General features: G+C 37.8%; 1 protein-coding gene across 1 annotated transcript in view; it reads left to right on the forward strand.

The window, feature by feature from the left end:
- Positions 1–23,424, forward strand: part of LOC133649132 (myozenin-2-like) — a 44,623-nt gene that overhangs the window by 18,757 nt on the left and 2,442 nt on the right. Inside the window, exons 4-5 of the mRNA XM_062045939.1 lie at positions 11,596–11,677; positions 11,998–12,181. Of these exons, the coding sequence (XP_061901923.1) occupies positions 11,596–11,677; positions 11,998–12,181 (266 nt within the window). The remainder of the gene's footprint in view (positions 1–11,595; positions 11,678–11,997; positions 12,182–23,424) is intronic.

Raw genomic sequence — 23,424 nt, forward strand, 5'->3', positions numbered from 1 at the left:
ACACATTTTCAATGTCTGGACTACAGGCAGGCCAGTCTAGTACCCGCACTCTTTTACTATGAAGCCACGTTGATGTAACACGTGGCTTGGCATTGTCTTGCTGAAATAAGCAGGGGCGTCCATGGTAACGTTGCTTGGATGGCAACATATGTTGCTCCAAAAGCTGTATGTACCTTTCAGCATTAATGGTGCCTTCACAGATGTGTAAGTTACCCATGTCTTGGGCACTAATACACCCCCATACCATCACACATGCTGCCTTTTACACTTTGCGCCTAAAACAATCCGAGTGGTTCTTTTCCTCTTTGGTCCGGAAGACACGACGTCCACAGTTTCCAAAAACAATTTGAAATGTGGACTCGTCAGACCAAAGAACACTTTTCCACTTTGTATCAGTCCATCTTAGATGAGCTCAGGCCCAGCGAAGCCGACGGCGTTTCTGGGTGTTGTTGATAAACGGTTTTTGCCTTGCATGGGAGAGTTTTAACTTGCACTTACAGATGTAGCGACCAACTGTAGTTACTGACAGTGGCTTTCTGAAGTGTTCCTGAGCCCATGTGGTGATATCCTTTACACACTGATGTGGCTTGTTGATGCAGTACAGCCTGAGGGATGGAAGGTCACGGGCTTAGCTGCTTAAGTGCAGTGATTTATCCACATTCTCTGAACCCTTTGATGATATTACGGAGCGTAGATGGTGAAATCCCTAAATTCCTTGCAATAGCTGCTTGAGAAAGGTTTTTCTTAAACTGTTCAACAATTTGCTCAGGCATTTGTTGACAAAGTGGTGACCCTCGCCCCATCCTTGTTTGTGAATGACTGAGCATTTCATGGAATCTACTTTTATACCCAATCATGGCACCCACCTGTTCCCAATTAGCCTGTTCACCTGTGGGATGTTCCAAATAAGTGTTTGATGAGCATTCCTCAACTTTATCAGTATTTATTGCCACCTTTCCCAACTTCTTTGTCACGTGTTGCTGCCATCAAATTATAAAGTTAATGATTATTTTAAATGTTTATCAGTTTGAACATGAAATATGTTGTCTTTGTAGCATATTCAACTGAATATGGCTTGAAAATGATTAGCAAATCATTGTATTCCGTTTATATTTACATCTAACACCATTTCCCAACTCATATGGAAACGAGGTTTGTATTCCGTTTTTTTGAGATGGTCTGTCGTAACTTTTGTAGAATTCCATCGGACATTGTGACTCTCAGTATTAGTGTTCCTGGGGGAAAAAGGGACCAAAACACACATACTGTACAGCAGATTTTTACAGCTAAATGTGTATATATTGTTTATAATTTTTCAATGATTATTAGTCAAAATATTTGCCCAGCTCTGCAATAACATACACAAATTCTGCCAAAACAACATTCCAAACTGGTTTGTTAAATGAGAAAGTAACAATCTAAATTGAGATTTAGACCAGTGATGAAGGAGAGAAGCATTTCAGTTAGAGCTGTCAGTTTATGGTAAATTATTGTTTCCATGTAGGCTTGTACGGTATACCGGTACTAGTATAGTATCGCAGTACTAATGAATCAATAACGGTACTATACTCTGTTTGAAAAGTACCGGTTTGCCATAGTATTTTTTTTTTTTTTTTAACAGGCATGACGGCGCTTCATCGTCATGTTGTGACATTGCTGGTTTTACGTACAGAGGAGCATGTTCGGCAGCGCACAATCACGGAGTACTTACAAGCAGACTCAAACCAACTAAAGAAGTCTGGAGCTAAAGTCATGAAGACGTTTCTTAAGTGCAAAAATGATGACTAAAGTTGTGAAACTGTATTATTTTTTGCTCCTAAATTTTATTGACAGATTATTTCCATTCATCCATCCATTTTCTACCGCTTGTCCCTTTCTCAAACCAACAAAAAGTCTGGAGCTAAAGTCATGAAAAAGTTTCTTAAGTGCAAAAATGATGACTAAAGTTGTGAAACTGTATTATCGTTTGCTCCTCAATTTTATTGACAGATTATTTCCATTCATCCATCCATTTTCTACCGCTTGTCCCTTTCTCAAACCAACAAAAGAAGTCTGTAGCTAAAGTCATGAAGAAGTTTCTTAAGTGCAAAAATGATGACTAAAGTTGTGAAACTGTATTATCGTTTGCTCCTCAATTTTATTGACGGATTATTTCCATTCATCCATCCATTTTCTACCGCTTGTCCCTTTCTCAAACCAACAAAAAGTCTGTAGCTAAAGTCATGAAAAAGTTTCTTAAATGCAAAAATGATGACTAAAGTTGTGAAACTGTATTATTGTTTGCTCCTCAATTTTATTGACAGATTATTTCCATTCATCCATCCATTTTCTACCGCTTGTCCCTTTCTCAAACCAACAAAAAGTCTGGAGCTAAAGTCATGAAGTTTCTTAAGTGCAAAAATGATGACTAAAGTTGTGAAACTGTATTATCGTTTGCGCCAAAATTTTATTGACAGATTATTTCCATTCATCCATCCATTTTCTACCGCTTGTCCCTTTCTCAAACCAACGAAAAGTCTGTAGCTAAAGTCATGAAAAAGTTTCTTTAGTGCAAAAATGATGACTAAAGTTGTGAAACTGTATTATTGTTTGCCCGTCAATTTTATTGACGGATTATTTCCATTCATCCATCCATTTTCTACCGCTTGTCCCTTTCTCAAACCAACAAAAAGTCTGTAGCTAAAGTCATGAAAAAGTTTCTTAAATGCAAAAATGATGACTAAAGTTGTGAAACTGTATTATTGTTTGCTCCTCAATTTTATTGACAGATTATTTCCATTCATCCATCCATTTTCTACCGCTTGTCCCTTTCTCAAACCAACAAAAAGTCTGTAGCTAAAGTCATGAAAAAGTTTCTTAAATGCAAAAATGAATACTAAAGTTGTGAAACTGTATTATTGTTTGCTCCTCAATTTTATTGACAGATTATTTCCATTCATCCATCCATTTTCTACCGCTTGTCCCTTTCTCAAACCAACAAAAAGTCTGTAGCTAAAGTCATGAAAAAGTTTCTTAAATGCAAAAATGATGACTAAAGTTGTGAAACTGTATTATTGTTTGCTCCTCAATTTTATTGACAGATTATTTCCATTCATCCATCCATTTTCTACCGCTTGTCCCTTTCTCAAACCAACAAAAAGTCTGGAGCTAAAGTCATGAAGTTTCTTAAGTGCAAAAATGATGACTAAAGTTGTGAAACTGTATTATCGTTTGCGCCAAAATTTTATTGACGGATTATTTCCATTCATCCATCCATTTTCTACCGCTTGTCCCTTTCTCAAACCAACAAAAAGTCTGTAGCTAAAGTCATGAAAAAGTTTCTTAAATGCAAAAATGATGACTAAAGTTGTGAAACTGTATTATTGTTTGCTCCTCAATTTTATTGACAGATTATTTCCATTCATCCATCCATTTTCTACCGCTTGTCCCTTTCTCAAACCAACAAAAAGTCTGTAGCTAAAGTCATGAAAAAGTTTCTTAAATGCAAAAATGATGACTAAAGTTGTGAAACTGTATTATTGTTTGCTCCTCAATTTTATTGACGGATTATTTCCATTCATCCATCCATTTTCTACCGCTTGTCCCTTTCTCAAACCAACAAAAAGTCTGTAGCTAAAGTCATGAAAAAGTTTCTTAAATGCAAAAATGATGACTAAAGTTGTGAAACTGTATTATTGTTTGCTCCTCAATTTTATTGACAGATTATTTCCATTCATCCATCCATTTTCTACCGCTTGTCCCTTTCTCAAACCAACAAAAGAAGTCTGTAGCTAAAGTCATGAAAAAGTTTCTTAAGTGCAAAAATGATGATTAAAGTTGTGAAACTGTATTATTGTTTGCTCCTCAATTTTATTGACAGATTATTTCCATTCATCCATCCATTTTCTACCGCTTGTCCCTTTCTCAAACCAACAAAAAGTCTGGAGCTAAAGTCATGAAGTTTCTTAAGTGCAAAAATGATGACTAAAGTTGTGAAACTGTATTATCGTTTGCGCCAAAATTTTATTGACAGATTATTTCCATTCATCCATCCATTTTCTACCGCTTGTCCCTTTCTCAAACCAACGAAAAGTCTGTAGCTAAAGTCATGAAAAAGTTTCTTTAGTGCAAAAATGATGACTAAAGTTGTGAAACTGTATTATTGTTTGCTCCTCAATTTTATTGACGGATTATTTCCATTCATCCATCCATTTTCTACCGCTTGTCCCTTTCTCAAACCAACAAAAAGTCTGTAGCTAAAGTCATGAAAAAGTTTCTTAAATGCAAAAATGATGACTAAAGTTGTGAAACTGTATTATTGTTTGCTCCTCAATTTTATTGACAGATTATTTCCATTCATCCATCCATTTTCTACCGCTTGTCCCTTTCTCAAACCAACAAAAGAAGTCTGTAGCTAAAGTCATGAAAAAGTTTCTTAAGTGCAAAAATGATGATTAAAGTTGTGAAACTGTATTATTGTTTGCTCCTCAATTTTATTGACAGATTATTTCCATTCATCCATCCATTTTCTACCGCTTGTCCCTTTCTCAAACCAACAAAAAGTCTGGAGCTAAAGTCATGAAGTTTCTTAAGTGCAAAAATGATGACTAAAGTTGTGAAACTGTATTATCGTTTGCGCCAAAATTTTATTGACAGATTATTTCCATTCATCCATCCATTTTCTACCGCTTGTCCCTTTCTCAAACCAACGAAAAGTCTGTAGCTAAAGTCATGAAAAAGTTTCTTTAGTGCAAAAATGATGACTAAAGTTGTGAAACTGTATTATTGTTTGCTCCTCAATTTTATTGACGGATTATTTCCATTCATCCATCCATTTTCTACCGCTTGTCCCTTTCTCAAACCAACAAAAAGTCTGTAGCTAAAGTCATGAAAAAGTTTCTTAAATGCAAAAATGATGACTAAAGTTGTGAAACTGTATTATTGTTTGCTCCTCAATTTTATTGACAGATTATTTCCATTCATCCATCCATTTTCTACCGCTTGTCCCTTTCTCAAACCAACAAAAAAAGTCTGTAGCTAAAGTCATGAAGAAGTTTCTTAAGTGCAAAAATGATGACTAAAGTTGTGAAACTGTATTATTGTTTGCTCCTCAATTTTATTGACAGATTATTTCCATTCATCCATCCATTTTCTACCGCTTGTCCCTTTCTCAAACCAACAAAAAGTCTGGAGCTAAAGTCATGAAAAAGTTTCTTAAGTGCAAAAATGATGACTAAAGTTGTGAAACTGTATTATTGTTTGTTTCTCAATTTTATTGACGGATTACTTCCATTCATCCATCCATTTTCTACCGCTTGTCCCTTTCTCAAACCAACAAAAGAAGTCTGTTGCTAAAGTCATGAAGAAGTTTCTTAAGTGCAAAAATGATGACTAAAGTTGTGAAACTGTATTACCGTTTGCTCCTCAATTTTATTGACGGATTATTTCCATTCATCCATCCATTTTCTACCGCTTGTCCCTTTCTCAAACCAACAAAAAGTCTGTAGCTAAAGTCATGAAAAAGTTTCTTAAGTGCAAAAATGATGACTAAAGTTGTGAAACTGTATTATTGTTTGCTCCTCAATTTTATTGACAGATTATTTCCATTCATCCATCCATTTTCTACCGCTTGTCCCTTTCTCAAACCAACAAAAAGTCTGGAGCTAAAGTCATGAAGTTTCTTAAGTGCAAAAATGATGACTAACGTTGTGAAACTGTATTATCGTTTGCGCCAAAATTTTATTGACGGATTATTTCCATTCATCCATCCATTTTCTACCGCTTGTCCCTTTCTCAAACCAACAAAAAGTCTGTAGCTAAAGTCATGAAAAAGTTTCTTTAGTGCAAAAATGATGACTAAAGTTGTGAAACTGTATTATTGTTTGCTCCTCAATTTTATTGACAGATTATTTCCATTCATCCATCCATTTTCTACCGCTTGTCCCTTTCTCAAACCAACAAAAAGTCTGTAGCTAAAGTCATGAAAAAGTTTCTTAAATGCAAAAATGATGACTAAAGTTGTGAAACTGTATTATTGTTTGCTCCTCAATTTTATTGACAGATTATTTCCATTCATCCATCCATTTGCTACCGCTTGTCCATTTCTCAAACCAACAAAAAGTCTGTAGCTAAAGTCATGAAAAAGTTTCTTAAATGCAAAAATGATGACTAAAGTTGTGAAACTGTATTATTGTTTGCTCCTCAATTTTATTGACAGATTATTTCCATTCATCCATCCATTTTCTACCGCTTGTCCCTTTCTCAAACCAACAAAAAGTCTGTAGCTAAAGTCATGAAAAAGTTTCTTAAATGCAAAAATGATGACTAAAGTTGTGAAACTGTATTATTGTTTGCTCCTCAATTTTATTGACAGATTATTTCCATTCATCCATCCATTTTCTACCGCTTGTCCCTTTCTCAAACCAACAAAAAGTCTGTAGCTAAAGTCATGAAAAAGTTTCTTAAATGCAAAAATGATGACTAAAGTTGTGAAACTGTATTATTGTTTGCTCCTCAATTTTATTGACGGATTATTTCCATTCATCCATCCATTTTCTACCGCTTGTCCCTTTCTCAAACCAACAAAAAGTCTGTAGCTAAAGTCATGAAAAAGTTTCTTAAGTGCAAAAATGATGACTAAAGTTGTGAAACTGTATTATTGTTTGCTCCTCAATTTTATTGACAGATTATTTCCATTCATCCATCCATTTTCTACCGCTTGTCCCTTTCTCAAACCAACAAAAGAAGTCTGTAGCTAAAGTCATGAAAAAGTTTCTTAAATGCAAAAATGATGACTAAAGTTGTGAAACTGTATTATTGTTTGCTCCTCAATTTTATTGACAGATTATTTCCATTCATCCATCCATTTTCTACCGCTTGTCCCTTTCTCAAACCAACAAAAAGTCTGTAGCTAAAGTCATGAAAAAGTTTCTTAAGTGCAAAAATGATGACTAAAGTTGTGAAACTGTATTATTGTTTGCTCCTCATTTTTATTGAGGGATTATTTCCATTCATCCATCCATTTTCTACCGCTTGTCCCTTTCTCAAACCAACAAAAAGTCTGGAGCTAAAGTCATGAAAAAGTTTAAGTGCAAAAATGATGACTAAAGTTGTGAAACTGTATTATTGTTTGCTCCTCAATTTTATTGACAGATACTTTCCATTCATTCATCCATTTTCTACCGCTTGTCCCTTTCTCAAACCAACAAAAAGTCTGGAGCTAAAGTAATGAATAAGTTTCTTAAGTGCAAAAATGATGACTAAAGTTGTGAAACTGTATTATTGTTTGCTCCTCAATTTTATTGACAGATTATTTCCATTCATCCATCCATTTTCTACCGCTTGTCCCTTTCTCAAACCAACAAAAAGTCTGTAGCTAAAGTCATGAAAAAGTTTCTTAAGTGCAAAAATGATGACTAAAGTTGTGAAACTGTATTATTGTTTGCTCCTCAATTTTATTGACAGATTATTTCCATTCATCCATCCATTTTCTACCGCTTGTCCCTTTCTCAAACCAACAAAAGAAGTCTGTAGCTAAAGTCATGAAGAAGTTTCTTAAGTGCAAAAATGATGACTAAAGTTGTGAAACTGTATTATTGTTTGCTCCTCAATTTTATTGACAGATTATTTCCATTCATCCATCCATTTTCTACCGCTTGTCCCTTTCTCAAACCAACAAAAAGTCTGGAGCTAAAGTCATGAAAAAGTTTCTTAAGTGCAAAAATGATGACTAAAGTTGTGAAACTGTATTATTGTTTGCTCCTCAATTTTATTGACGGATTATTTCCATTCATCCATCCATTTTCTACCGCTTGTCCCTTTCTCAAACCAACAAAAAGTCTGTAGCTAAAGTCATGAAAAAGTTTCTTAAGTGCAAAAATGATGACTAAAGTTGTGAAACTGTATTATTGTTTGCTCCTCAATTTTATTGACAGATTATTTCCATTCATCCATCCATTTTCTACCGCTTGTCCCTTTCTCAAACCAACAAAAGAAGTCTGTAGCTAAAGTCATGAAAAAGTTTCTTAAATGCAAAAATGATGACTAAAGTTGTGAAACTGTATTATTGTTTGCTCCTCAATTTTATTGACAGATTATTTCCATTCATCCATCCATTTTCTACCGCTTGTCCCTTTCTCAAACCAACAAAAAGTCTGTAGCTAAAGTCATGAAAAAGTTTCTTAAGTGCAAAAATGATGACTAAAGTTGTGAAACTGTATTATTGTTTGCTCCTCATTTTTATTGAGGGATTATTTCCATTCATCCATCCATTTTCTACCGCTTGTCCCTTTCTCAAACCAACAAAAAGTCTGGAGCTAAAGTCATGAAAAAGTTTAAGTGCAAAAATGATGACTAAAGTTGTGAAACTGTATTATTGTTTGCTCCTCAATTTTATTGACAGATACTTTCCATTCATTCATCCATTTTCTACCGCTTGTCCCTTTCTCAAACCAACAAAAAGTCTGGAGCTAAAGTAATGAATAAGTTTCTTAAGTGCAAAAATGATGACTAAAGTTGTGAAACTGTATTATTGTTTGCTCCTCAATTTTATTGACAGATTATTTCCATTCATCCATCCATTTTCTACCGCTTGTCCCTTTCTCAAACCAACAAAAAGTCTGGAGCTAAAGTCATGAAAAAGTTTCTTAAGTGCAAAAATGATGACTAAAGTTGTGAAACTGTATTATTGTTTGCTCCTCAATTTTATTGACAGATTATTTCCATTCATCCATCCATTTTCTACCGCTTGTCCCTTTCTCAAACCAACAAAAGAAGTCTGTAGCTAAAGTCATGAAGAAGTTTCTTAAGTGCAAAAATGATGACTAAAGTTGTGAAACTGTATTATTGTTTGCTCCTCAATTTTATTGACAGATTATTTCCATTCATCCATCCATTTTCTACCGCTTGTGCCTTTCTCAAACCAACAAAAAGTCTGGAGCTAAAGTCATGAAAAAGTTTCTTAAGTGCAAAAATGATGACTAAAGTTGTGAAACTGTATTATTGTTTGCTCCTCAATTTTATTGACAGATTATTTCCATTCATCCATCCATTTTCTACCGCTTGTCCCTTTCTCAAACCAACAAAAGAAGTCTGTAGCTAAAGTCATGAAGAAGTTTCTTAAGTGCAAAAATGATGACTAAAGTTGTGAAACTGTATTATTGTTTGCTCCTCAATTTTATTGACAGATTATTTCCATTCATCCATCCATTTTCTACCGCTTGTCCCTTTCTCAAACCAACAAAAGAAGTCTGTAGCTAAAGTCATGAAGAAGTTTCTTAAGTGCAAAAATGATGACTAAAGTTGTGAAACCATCATCGTTTGCTCCTAAATTATATTGACAAATTATTTCCGTCCATCCATTTACTACCACTCGTCCCTCTAAACATATTTGTATTATTATTATTTAATAATAATTTAGTTAGAATGTTTTTATTTTAACCCTGGGTTTTTCTGAGTATCTTTTTTTGCACTATATATGATTTGTATTTGTTTTGGGCCTGGATAATAATCTTTTAATTACCAAATGGTTTCATATCACTTGACAAGGTTGTAAACCAGGCCTAGAAAATTTGTTTGACTCGAGGGACCAAATTTAGAGGAAAAAAATGTGTCTGGGGGCCGGTATATCTATTTTTAGGAACACTAATACAAAACCTCAAAATAATGTCTGATTGAATGCTAAAAACTTTGACAGACCGCCTTAAACGGAATGCAATTTGAATTTTTTTTACTGAATGAGCTGCTGTGACTTAGATGACCATAGTAACTAATTAGATGACCATAGTAACTAAATAGATGACCATAGTAACTAATTAGATGACCATAGTAACTAATTAGATGACCATAGTAACTAATTAGATGACCATAGTAACTAGTATATCATGCAAAAGCGCAGATTCCAACCATTGAAAGACTTAGTATAGTTGAAGACTTACGGTCATTAGAAAACATGAGTGCACATCATAATGGCAGCTACACTTTACATCTTAAAGATGTAAAAACATTATTTGGGAATGTCCGGCACGCCAGATTGAAAAGCTCAATGGGCCCCATGTGGCCCCCGGGCCTTAATTTGCCCAGGTCTGTTGTAAACTGTAAATATGTTGGATATAATTATTGAACACAATTAAAATGAAGAGTAAGGTTACTAATTTTAGTGTTAATATTTGAGTGGGCCTCTGGCCCCAGATGAAAAGTTGGGCCTCGAGGTCAAAAATGTTAAGAACACCTGGTCTAAGGCGCCAAACTCAAGATTCAAATCTCACTACTGATAATAAAATGTATCTAATCACTAGATCAGGAGTCACCAACCTTTTTGAAAGCAAGAGCTACTTCTTGGGTACTGATTAATGCGAAGGGCTACCAGTTTGATACACACTTCAATAAATTGCCAGAAATAGCCAATTTGCTCAATTTACCTTTAACTCTATGTTATTATTAATAATTAATGATATTTACACTTAATTGAACGGTTTAAAAGAGGAGAAAACACGGAAAAAATGACAATTAAATTGTGAAACAGTTTATCTTCAATTTCGACTCTTTAAAATTCAAAATTCAACCGAAAAAAAGAAGACAAAAACTAGCTAATTCAAATCTTTTTGAAAAAATTAAAAAAAGAATTTATGGAACATCATTAGTAATTTTTCCTGATTAAGATTAATTTTAGAATTTTGATGACATGTTTTAAATAGGTTAAAATCCAATCTGCACTTTGTTAGAATATATAACAAATTGGACCAAGCTATATTTCTAACAAAGACAAATCATTATTTCTTCTAGATTTTCCAGAACAAAAATTTTAAAAGAAATTCAAAAGACTTTGAAATAAGATTTAAATTTGATTCTACAGATTTTCTAGATTTGCCAGAATAATTTTTTTGAATTTTAATCATAATAAGTTTGAACAAACATTTCACAAATATTCTTTGTCGAAAAACAGAAGCTAAAATGAAGAATTAAATTAAAATGTATTTATTATTCTTTACAATAAAAAAAATACATTTACTTGAACATTGATTTAAATTGTCAGGAAAGAAGAGGAAGGAATTTAAAAGGTAAAAAGGTATATGTGTTTAAAAATCCTAAAATCATTTTTAAGGTTGTATTTTTTCTCTAAAATTGTCTTTCTGAAAGTTATAAGAAGCAAAGTAAAAAAAATTATGAATTTATTTAAACAAGTGAAGACCAAGTCTCTAAAATATTTTCTTGGATTTTCAAATTCTATTTGAGTTTTGTCTCTCTTAGAATTAAAAATGTCGGGCAAAGCGAGACCAGCTTGCTAGTAAATAAATAAAATTTAAAAAATAGAGGCAGCTCACTGGTAAGTGCTGCTATTTGAGCTTTTTTTAGAACAGGCCAGCGGGCTACTCATCTGGTCCTTACGGGCTACCTGGTGCCCGCGGGCACCGCGTTGGTGACCCCTGCACTAGATTAATCAAGCCTAGAATCATGCTGACTTTCTGGCTCTAGTTTCCTGCATGGTTCAGTCTTCCTCCAGAGAACGCTTTTCATACCTTAGACAACTTTGCAGAACTGCGTCCCCCTGATAGCTCAGAGGTGTGATTAAAGCGAACTCTTAAAACCCTGCAACAAATCTAATTGTCCCTCCCCCAGGCCCACCCGGTGACCGTTCCTCCCCCGCAAATCACCCAGGAGCCTCGGGGAGGGAAGGAGAACCAAGCTTTTTCCATGCCTGGTAAGCACAGCCTGGTCATGAACCTTCAGAAGACGGTATCAAAGAAGGGCAGTCCTGATGTCCTGGCTCCAGGTAAAGGGTGCTGCACAAGCATGGAGGCCATAGCTCAGCCTGGACAAAGCCAACGCTTGTAGACTTTATCTGGAATAGTTGGAGCATTGTAGGCTATAGCTTTTAGTCTAACATGAGTAGTGCTTGACATGGGAATGGATTAGCTTAGTTCCTTGCGGACAGTTAGATCCATACAGAATATTGAAGCGTTCTAGTTGGATTGGACTCACCACAATGACATCCTTCAAATTCATCATGCTGTTCCACAGGGTATTCTGGTCCACTGAAGGAGATTCCTCGTGAGAAGTTCAACACAACAGTGACTCCCAGATTATACTGCTCTCCGTGGAGTGAAGCTTTAGGCCGGAACGAGGATCTCCTGGAGGCCCTCAACACCCAACTGGCTCCCTTACCACAACGATTCTGCCCTGCCAACTACAGGTGCTTCAACAGGTGAAAACCACTTCTTTCGTTCAAGTCTTAGAACACTTGGTCATAACACTGGAATTCACTGTTTCCACTTTCTACCAAAATTTCGGAACATCTGTGGGGGAACTGCGGGACCTTAGAGAGTGGACTGCATGCACAAGGTCTGGGCTCTTTCATACCGCCACATTTGCTTTGAATTGTTCAGATTTTCTTGGAAACATTAAAGTATGTCCGGCCTTACAGTCAGGACATCAAGGGTTCCAATCCTCGCTTGGGCATCTCAAGATTCAAGATTTCGTCGAGGTGCTCAATAAAAAGAAACGTTAAAATGATGTAATGTAATAACATTTAATGCTAATATAAGAGATGCTTGCAAAAAAAAGCTACCATGCTAATGTTCTCACAAGTATGCTAACACTAGAGAACTTGCTAACACACGCTAACTGCCAGCAAACTTGCTCGACACCAACGCAGGTATAAAAAAACATGATTTTTGTACTGTCTGTCTATGTTGTGTGCCCATTGAACTGTTAGTTACGGCCCTGTACAACACCAGACTAGGATACCTTAAGGGGAGGGGCTGTCACGTGACCTCAAAGGACTTCATGCACAAACCCCGTTTCCATATGAGTTGGGAAATGGTGTTAGATGTAAATATAAACGGAATACAATGATTTGCAAATCCTTTTCAAGCCATATTCAGTTGAATATGCTACAAAGACAACATATTTCATGTTCAAACTCATAAACATTTTTTTTGTGCAAATAATCATTAACTTTATAATTTGATGGCAGCAACACGTGACAAAGAAGTTGGGAAAGGTGGCAATAAATACTGATAAAGTTGAGGAATGCTCATCAAACACTTATTTGGAACATCCCACAGGTGAACAGGCTAATTGGGAACAGGTGGGTGCCATGATTGGCTATAAAAGTAGATTCCATGAAATGCTCAGTCATTCACAAACAAGGATGGGGCGAGGGTCACCACTTTGTCAACAAATGCCTGAGCAAATTGTTGAACAGTTTAAGAAAAACCTTTCTCAAGCAGCTATTGCAAGGAATTTAGGGATTTCACCATCTACGCTCCGTAATATCATCAAAGGGTTCAGAGAATGTGGAGAAATCACTGCACGTAAGCAGCTAAGCCCGTGACCTTCCATCCCTCAGGCTGTACTGCATCAACAAGCCACATCAGTGTGTAAAGGATATCACCACATGGGCTCAGGAACACACTGTCAGTAACTACAGTTGGTCGCTACATCTGTAAGTGCAAGTTAAAACTCTCCTATGCAAGGTGAAAACCGTTTATCAACAACACCCAGAAACGCCGTCGGCTTCGCTGGGCCTGAGCTCATCTAAGATGGACTGATACAAAGTGGAAAAGTGTTCTGTGGTCTGACGAGTCCACATTTCAAATTGTTTTTGGAAACTGTGGACGTCGTGTCCTCCAGACCAAAGAGGAAAAGAACCATCCGGATTGTTATAGGTGCAAAGTGTAAAAGGCAGCATGTGTGATGGTATGGGGGTGTATTAGTGCCCAAGACATGGGTAACTTACACATCTGTGAAGGCACCATTAATGCTGAAAGGTACATACAGCTTTTGGAGCAACATATGTTGCCATCCAAGCAACGTTACCATGGACGCCCCTGCTTATTTCAGCAAGACAATGTCAAGCCACGTGTTACATCAATGTGGCTTCATAGTAAAAGAGTGCAGGTACTAGACTGGCCTGCCTGTAGTCCAGACATGTCTCCCATTGAAAATGTGTGGCACCTAAAATAGCAGAAGGGAGACCCCCGGACTGTTGAACAACTTAAGCTGTACATCAAGCAAGAATGGGAAAGAATTCCACCTGAGAAGCTTCAAAAATGTGTCTCCTCAGTTCCCAAACCTTTACTGAGTGTTGTTAAAAGGAAAGGCCATGTAACACAGTGGTGAACATGCCCTTTCCCAACTACTTTGGCACGTGTTGCAGCCATGAAATTCTAAGTTAATTATTGTTTGCACAAAAAAAATAAAGTTTATGAGTTTGAACATCAAATATGTTGTCTTTGTAGTGCATTCAATTGAATATGGCTTGAAAAGGATTTGCAAATCATTGTATTCCGTTTATATTTACATCCAACACAATTTCCCAACTCATATGGAAACGGGGTTTGTAATTAGATTAACCTGCCACCATTACACAATGACAGCAGTTTATGTCTGATTGTGGGCTTCAAGATATCGAGTTTTCGTAAGAACCCAGAGCGCCTCAAGGCTTTGAGGAACGTTCCGGTGTTCTCAGATTTCCGATAGGTGGAGAAATGGCCGAGTTAGAGCGAGTAGGAAAATAAGAATTGTTGTGTTTTTTCGCGCCAACATCTAACATTGGAGTCAGTGAGAGATTAAGCTGACTTCCTTGGCTTTGAGGGCCAACAGAAGCGAATTGGGACACATGACCTCCATAAAAGTGACATTTTCTGAGAGAGGACATGTGTGTCAACGTTTTCCCCGAAACACATGACAGTGGGATAAAAGATGTGGTCGTGAGGACAGGTTGTTCACCAAAGAAAAAACACATTTTTGGGGCTTCCACGCTCTAGTAATATAGAATAGACGCCATCCGCTTTAATGGAGGAAAACCGATGGCGCTCGCTTCCTTCCGATGGCCGTACAGCCAAAACCAAACATTGGACGTCAAAACGTTTTAGCCAGGGTTAAAGTAGACAAGTGTGTGAACAAAATGAGACGTTAAGCACCGAGCTACGTGAAAGATTGGCTGAGCTACAAGAGGTAACCTCGCAGATTGAAATATCTGCCATTATATAAGGTGCGTACTGTTGCGTTGACCAGCTCTTCCTCCCAGGGATTTTAAGCTGCTGGTCACTCCCAAGTTCTTTTTATGGCACATAAGCTGAAGTTTAAATTGATCACTAGGCAGTAGTTGGTATTTTGTGGTTTATTCTCAAAGCTTTGAAGACAAACGTGAGACCCATCCAGTACAGACGCGTTCCCTCGCCCAGCCAAGATCGATCTTCCCTCCAAACCCCCGGAAGTGCTGTGTTCTTCCCTCTGTCCCTCGCTCCCACCCTCGTTGTTTTGACTACTCCCGTAGTTATCTCTACTCCCTGCATTCCAATGCTAGAAGGCCGACACACATTACTATGAGAGAGAAAGAAGGAAGAAGCGATTTTGTAATATGACTATGGAAGTAAAGAAGTAACACTTAAATATTGATATAGGTAAAAAATCTCCTTCCATCAGTACCCATTCAATTGGCCCATTTTATTTGTTTATTTGTGAATAGCGTCGCCATGGTAACACGAAATGTTCCCAATTTAGAGTACCCCCATCCGACGGTACGACATATGTGCGGGTTTGTTGGCCGGTTCGTCACGTACGAAGCGTAAGAGAAACGTGCGGAACTATAATAAAGTTTGAAGTATGAGCAATAATAAAATGGGTTGCTAGCATTGCAAGCGCCCATTCACTGCTAACAATTACAAATATTACACTTCGATCAGAGCTCCTCAAACTTTTTAGTACCACCTCAGGGAAAAAAAAATGGCTCTCCAAGTACCACCATAATGACCAATATTAAAATACAGTAACATAGTAGGTCAAAGTATTCATTAAAAACTGGGCAGAGGTTTTATTTACCAAATATACAAATATATTTTGCAACCACGAAACATTGCACACAGTCTGAACAGTAACACTGTGTTCGGATAAAGGACAATACAACACTGTACTTTAACCAAGTGATTCTTTGGCGTACCACTAGATGGCATAATGATGGATTGACGTGACCAGTTCAGGGTGTGACCCGCACCTCGCCTGAAGTCAGCTGGGATAGACCCCAGCTCACCAAGGAAAAATAAAGAAAAACATGCTTTCCCAAATCTGCTACGCTAAATTCAGTTACGTTCAGTGAAAACTAATCTATATTTAGTTTCCTCGCACTGAGAGAGAGTAAACAGAGTCTGGGTTGAGAAGAAAATAAATGTTAAAAAATGTTTTTTAAACATCCATAAAATAGTCTTCATTTAAAAAATTTATTAAGACAGGTTTTTGTTTTTATGCTCTAGCTATGAAAATATTAGATTTATAAATTATTGATTCCTACTTGCAGAAATTAATTTATCATGTCCAGAACCATTTAACAACGATAAACGAGGGATGACTTTAAGCTAAAAAAAAAAAGTAAATAGTACCTCGCCACATCACACAGACTTTTTTTAGGGATATTCAATGTATTTGTGTTCCTATATTAAGCATTTTCAAGCATAGAAATGCTAAATGAACCAAAAATATCAATACTACAGTAGTATTGGCCAGGAGAGGAGACCAGACCATTCAGATCAGTATTGTGGCCACGGATTGGCTCAGCCTCAGGCTGGATTAAAAGAGTGTAACAGTGACTAATGGGTGTTATTTCATGTCAAGATAGCTTTCATAATGTTACAAAAAAACTGTATCATGAAGATGATAAACAGTTTTTCAACCATGAAAATTTACAATTCGGACTTTGCGGAAATTTATTTGCCTCTGTCAGACTTGGAAGCAACAAACAGCGATAAATGAGGGATTATTGTATCCTCTAAGGCAGGGGTGGCTCAGGGGCCACGTTGGCCTTTGAAATTTGGGGGCCGGGTGAGCACATGATGCATTTCAAACCATATATCTGTTGGAACTAAGAGTAGGCTTCTCAAACATCTCTTCTCTTAGGCCTTAGTATTCCCTAAAGGAACATAGGCCGCCGACGAAAGCCTTCCATCCATTCCGGTCTTGTGCCCTTCGGTCGAGTTGTTGCCATGACAGCCCCTCAGCCTTCATCTCCTGTTCCGTGCTTCTTCTCCAGGTTGTTCTTGGTCTCCCTCTGTTTCTTTTTCCCTGTGGGTTCCATGTTAGTGCCTGTTTGGTGATTGATTGATTTGGTTTTCTGAGTGTGTGGCCTATAAATCTCCAATTCCTTCTCCTGATTTGCAGTTCCACTGGTTCTTGTTTGGTGAGTTCCCACAGGTTAGCATTGGTGATGGTGTCTGGCCAGTAGACTCCTAGGACCCGACGGAGGCAACGGTTTACGAATGTCTGTAGTTTATTGAGTATGCTATTGGTGGTTTTCCATGTTTGTGATCCGTACAGCAGGATGCATTTGACATTTGAGTTAAATATTTTCAGTTTGGTTTTCAGAGAAATGTTTTTTGCTCTCCATATTTTGTTTAGTATGTTGAATGATGTTCTTGCTTTCCCTATTCTGGATTTGACATCTTCATCTGCCCCTCCATCGACACTGATTATGCTCCCCAAGTATGTAAAACTACCTCCTCTAAGTGATTATGGTCCATTGTTATTGGTGTATTGTTCTTGTTATTGATACGCATGACCTTTGTTTTTTGTGAATTGATCTTAAGCCCAAGAAATGCAGCAGTTCTTTGTAGTTTTTGTGATTTCTCCTGCATCTGTTTGTGAGTGTGAGCCAGAAGAGCTAGATCGTCTGCAAAGTCTAGGTCCTCTAGTTGTTCGGTAAGGCTCCACTGTATGCCGGTTTTGCTGTTTTTGGTTGTTTGGTTCATGGTAGTCAATACAGAGGAGGAAAAGGAAAGGCGAGAGCAGACATCCTTGCCGCACCCCAGTCAAGACCTCGAAGGCCTCCGATGGGCATCCGTCATGTAGGACATGACATCGCGTCCCTTCTCAAACATGGGCTATTTTAATCGGTTTAACTGGATCGATTCGCAGCCGAGTGTGAAGCGACTGGGATGAGAATCAGCACCTCCAAGTCCGAGTCCATGGTTATCGCCCGGAAAAGGGTGGAGTGCCATCTCCAGGTTGGGGAAGAGATCTTGCCACATGTGGAGGAGTTCAAGTACCTCGGAGTCTTGTTCACGAGTGAGGGAAGAGTGGATCATGAGATCGACAGGCGGATCGGTGCGGCGTCTTCAGTAATGCGGACGCTGTATCGATCCGTTGTGGTGAAGAAGGAGCTGAACCGGAAGGCAAAGCTCTCAATTTACCGGTCGATCTACGTTCCCATCCTCACCTATGGTCATGAGCTTTGGGTTACGACCTAAAAGACAAGATCACGGGTACAGGCGGCCGAAATGAGTTTCCTCCGCCGGGTGGCGGGTCTCTCCCTTAGAGATAGGGTGAGAAGCTCTGTCATCCGGGAGGAGCTCAAAGTAAAGCCGCTGCTCCTCCGCATGGAGAGGAGCCAGATGAGGTGGTTCGGGCATCTGGTCAGAATGCCACCCGAATGCCTCCCCAGGGAGGTGTTTCGGGCACGTCCGATCGGTAGGAGGCCACGGGGAAGACCCAGGACACGTTGGGAAGACTATGTCTCCCGGCTGGCCTGAGAACGCCTCATTATCCCCCGGGAAAAGCTAGACGAAGTGGCTGGGTAGAGGGAAGTCTGGGCTTTTCTGCTTAGGTTGCTTCCACCACGACCCGACCTCGGATAAGCGGAGGAAAATGGATGGATGGATGGACATCTATTTTCACCAATATATCATCAAAGGAACATATAAATGGTATTAAAGGGTTAACACTTTCATTCCTGTTAGTGGGAGCAGTGTTGCTGATCACCCATTTTTGCCAGTGCGTCGAAGTCTAGTATCAGTTTTGTTGTGGCGATTCTCAAAACAAATCTTTGCTCAATTCTGTTTTAATATTTGGCGGGCCAGAGTAAAGGGACCAACGGGCCGGATGTGGCCCGCGGGCCGTAGTTTGCCCATCCCTGCTCTAAGGGGAGGTTCACTATGTCACTGCCTTTGTTGATAAGGTTAGGTCTCTTTCATCCCTTGTTCGTCGCAATAACTAGATCAGTGGTTCTTAACCTGGGTTGGATGGAACCCTAGGGGTTCGGTGAGTCGGGCTCAGGGGTTCGGCGGAGGTCAAGACACACCCGACTCATCGTGTAAATAAAAACTTCTCCCTATCGGCGTATTACGGATACAGCAACAGCAGAAGTCAGACTGATTTGCAGGTGTGTCATTTGTTGTGAGTTTATGCACTGTGTTGGTTTTGTTGTTTGAACAAGGTGATGTTCATGCATGGTTCATTTTGTGCACCAGTAATAAAACATGGTAACACTTTAGTATGGGGAACATATTCACCATTAACTGGTTGTTGGTTAACATGCAAATTAGTAACACATTGGCTCTTAACTAGTCATTATTAAGTACTTATTAATGCCTTAATTGGCATGGCCTTATTATAACCCTAACCCTCTAACCCTGGCCCTAAACCGAACCAAATAACTCTAAATTAAGTCTTTATTACTTAGAATATGTTCCCCTAGTGTCCAAATAACTCTAAATTAAGTCTTTATTAGAATATATTCCCCTATAGTGTCCAAATAACTCTAAATGTAGTCTTTGTTACTTAGAATATGTTCCCCTAGTGTCCAAATAACTCTATATTTTGTATTTGTTACTTAGAATATGTTCTCCGAGTGTCCAAATAACTCTAAATTAAGTCTTTATTACTTAGAATATGTTCCCCTAGTGTCCAAATAACTCTAAATTAAGTTTTTATTAGAATATATTCCCCTATAGTGTCCAAATAACTCTAAATTTAGTCTTTGTTACTTAGAATATGTTCCCCTAGTGTCCAAATAACTCTATATTTTGTATTTGTTACTTAGAATATGTTCTCCGAGTGTCCAAATAACTCTAAATTAAGTCTTTGTTACTTAGAATATGTTCCCCATACTAAAGTGTTACCAAAAACATATAACTTTGTCTTGAATTTGAAAACTTTTTTTTTTTTTTCCACTAAAGGGTTCGGTGAATGCGCATATGGAACTGGTGGGGTTCGGTGCCTCCAACAAGGTTAAGAACCACTGAACTAGAGCAAAAAAAAATGGTTTACTATCTTCTAAATATGTTTTTAACAGTATGACAGATCTTAATAACAACCTTTAGTCACTATTATTTTACTATAGTAATGCTTCCTGAGGGTGAGCCAATCAGTGACCACGACACTGAACAGTGTGACTTGATTGGTTTGGTCTCCTCTAGTGGCTAATACTGTCATATTGATATTCATTTTTGATTTAAAGTATATTTAGCCATGTTTAAAAATGCTAAATTTAGCACAAAGTAATTATATAAATATGCATAAAAAAAGTTGTGAAGCTGCAATATTTGAAGCCTGATGTGGCGAGGGAAGACTGTATTGTACTAACAGTACAATACAGTGGTGGAAAGGAGTCATCCATGTTCAAATAGATGGACAGATGATCTAACCACCAAAGTCAGCTGGGCTCCAGTTCATGTTTCCACATTTCAATAATTCTGATGGTGTATGATGCATCTATGATCCTTGGACTGTAGCTGCGGGATATCTAATTTTGAATCTGGACACTGGAGATGGTTCACTGGGGGTGGTCTATCCGCTTTCAAAGCCGCTGCAAGACTCTGAGAATTCCAATCGCGGCACACAGTGAACCCAACCCGCAGTGAGGAAAAGACAAATGTTGCTCTTGGATAGATGGGATTACCTCCTCAAAGAAGGTTGTGCTGTAAAGGAAAGGCACATTTGTTTTGTGCTAATCAAATCTAATATGTTGTACAATATTGTCACGTTGTAAAGCCTACCTGATGATTATAAAAAATGCTTTCCATCTATCGAAGCAGAAAGCTAAGGACACCCTTCACTATTAGTCCTCTTTTGTATATTCCTGAGAACCAGTGTCCTCTACAGCAGTGTTTTTCAACCTTTTTTGAGCCAAGGCACATTTTGTGCGTAGAAAAAATGCAGAGGCACACCACCAGCAGAAATCATTAAAAAATGAAACTCAGTTGACAGTAAAAAGTCGTTGGATGACTTTAAACCATAACCAAGCATGCATAAATATAGCTCTTGTCTCAAAGTAGGTGTACTGTCACATCATGCCGTGACTTATTTTGAGTTTTTGCTGTTTTCCTATGTGTAGTGTTTTAGTTCTTGTCTTGCGCTCCTATTTTGGTGGCTTTTTCTCTTTTTTTGGTATTTTCCTGTAGCAGTTTCATGTCTTCCTTTGAGCGATATTTCCCGGCATCTACTTTGTTTTAGCAATCAATAATATTTTTGTTGTTTTTATCCTTTTTTGTGGGGACATTGTTGATTGTCATGTTCGGATGTACATTTTCGACGCCGTCTTTGCTCCACAGTAAGTCTTTGCTGTCGTCCAGCATTCTGTTTTTGTTTACTTTGTAGCCAGTTTAGTTTTAGTTTTGTCCTGCATAGCCTTCCCTAACTTTCATTGCCTTTTCTTAGGGGCATTCACCTTTTGTTTATTTTTGGTTTAAAAATTAGATACCTTTTTACCTGCACACTGCCTCCCGCTGTTTCCGACATCTACAAAGCAATTAGCCACCGGCTGCCACCTACTGGTATGGAAGTGTATTATGATGATAGTTTATATCTGTATCATGAATCTGGCCGACTTAAACATGTTGAAAAACTTATTCGGGTGTTACCATTTAGTGGTCAATTGTACGGAATATGTACTGCACTGTGCAATCTACTAATTAAAGTTTCAATCAATCAATCAAATACGGTTACTCTGCCGAGCTCTAAAAAGCACCGACCACTTAACAACAACACACAATTTGCAGACTATAAAACTGGTTTGCAAAAAATATTTTTAACACAAATAGATGAAATTATATAATCTCCCACGGTTGAAAAACACTGCTCTACAGTATACATTTGATTTAGGTCTATTTATTCTGTCAAAATGTCAGCTACAGGAGCGCTCTGCAAAAAAGCTGGTCAAAAATAATCTCTATAACAGCACTCTAGTGTGTTTAAGAATCTGCTGCAAAAATGTGAGTCTCACAAGTTTTTTTTTAACTGAATTTGCGGCCCACGAGTTGAATAGCCCCTATGATGAAAAAGTGAGGACCTAAAAAGGAACCTTGAGGTATGAACTAAAGTTAAACAAATGACTACTGACTGCATCTGAAGTAAAGAGCCACACCTTACTTACATAAATCACACTATGAAGAATAACTGCCAAAAAAGAGAGGACTTAAAGGGGTGCCTCGAGGAATGCCTCAGGTATGTACAGTGCACCCGGAAAGTATTCACAGTACTTAACTTTTTCCACACTGTGTTATGTTACAGCCTTATTACAAAATGAAATAAATGTATTTTTGTCCCCAAAATTATACGCACAGTACACAGTGGCGATGTGATTTTGTTGCAAATTTATTACAAATAAATTAGTGGGAGACTGGTCAGGATAGAGGGAAATATGAATGCAGCAATGTATGAAAATTGCTTCAGAGCATACTTGAACTCAGACTGGGGTGACGGTTCATCTTTCAGCAGGACAATGACCCTAAACAGCCAAGATATCGAAGGAATGGCTTAAGGACAACTCTGTAAATGACACTGAGTGGCACAGTTTTGATGTAATATCTCTAGAGAGATTTGAAAATGGCTGCACACCCAACCTGAAGGAGCTTGGGAGGTACGGCAAAGAGGGTGGGAGAAACTGCCCGGAGATAGGTGTACCAAGCTTGTGGCATCGTATTCAAAAAGACTTGAGGCTGTTGTACTATGTTCCATTTACCTCGGAAGGTGGAAGTCGGAGCTGGGAATGACATTACAGCCCATTTGAGAGCGCTCCAGTTACGAGGTCGGAAATCAAGACGGCCACATCCACGAAAGCTATTTTTGCGCTTTCCTTGTCTGAATATCAACAACTTATGGGAAAATATGGACTCTTTCTCCCTCTCTACAACCTTCAAGTACGGTGGAAGAGAAGGAAACAGGCGCTATTTCTAGTGACGTACAGCGTATAAACCACATGAAATAAATGTTAACAATGCAGTGATGTTACCATATGAACACATCTAACAATACAATATATATGGCTGATTTACTGCCACAAAAACTAATCAGAAGTGTTAATATATATTATGATAATAATAATAATAGACACGGATCCAGAGCAGTCATCTTAGAAAAGAACTCGGGTGTGGTGAGAATGTACCGACTTTCCGAGACCTCAAGAGGTGTTCCAGTTAAAATTCTGACTTCGCAGTACAAATGGAACACACCATAATTGCTGCCAAAGGTGCATCAACAAAGTATTGAGCAAAAGCTGTGAATACATATGTGCATGTTAGTTGTTTTTTATAAATTGGAAAACATTTCTAAAAGTTTTGATTGTCATTATGGGGTATTGTGTGTAGAATTTTGAGGACAAAAATTAATTTATTCAATTTTGGAATAAGGCTGTAACATAACAAAATGTGGAAAAAGTTAAGTGCTGTGAATACTTTC

Source organism: Entelurus aequoreus, linkage group LG04 (genome assembly GCF_033978785.1).
Source record: "Entelurus aequoreus isolate RoL-2023_Sb linkage group LG04, RoL_Eaeq_v1.1, whole genome shotgun sequence".
Lineage (NCBI taxonomy): Eukaryota > Metazoa > Chordata > Actinopteri > Syngnathiformes > Syngnathidae > Entelurus > Entelurus aequoreus.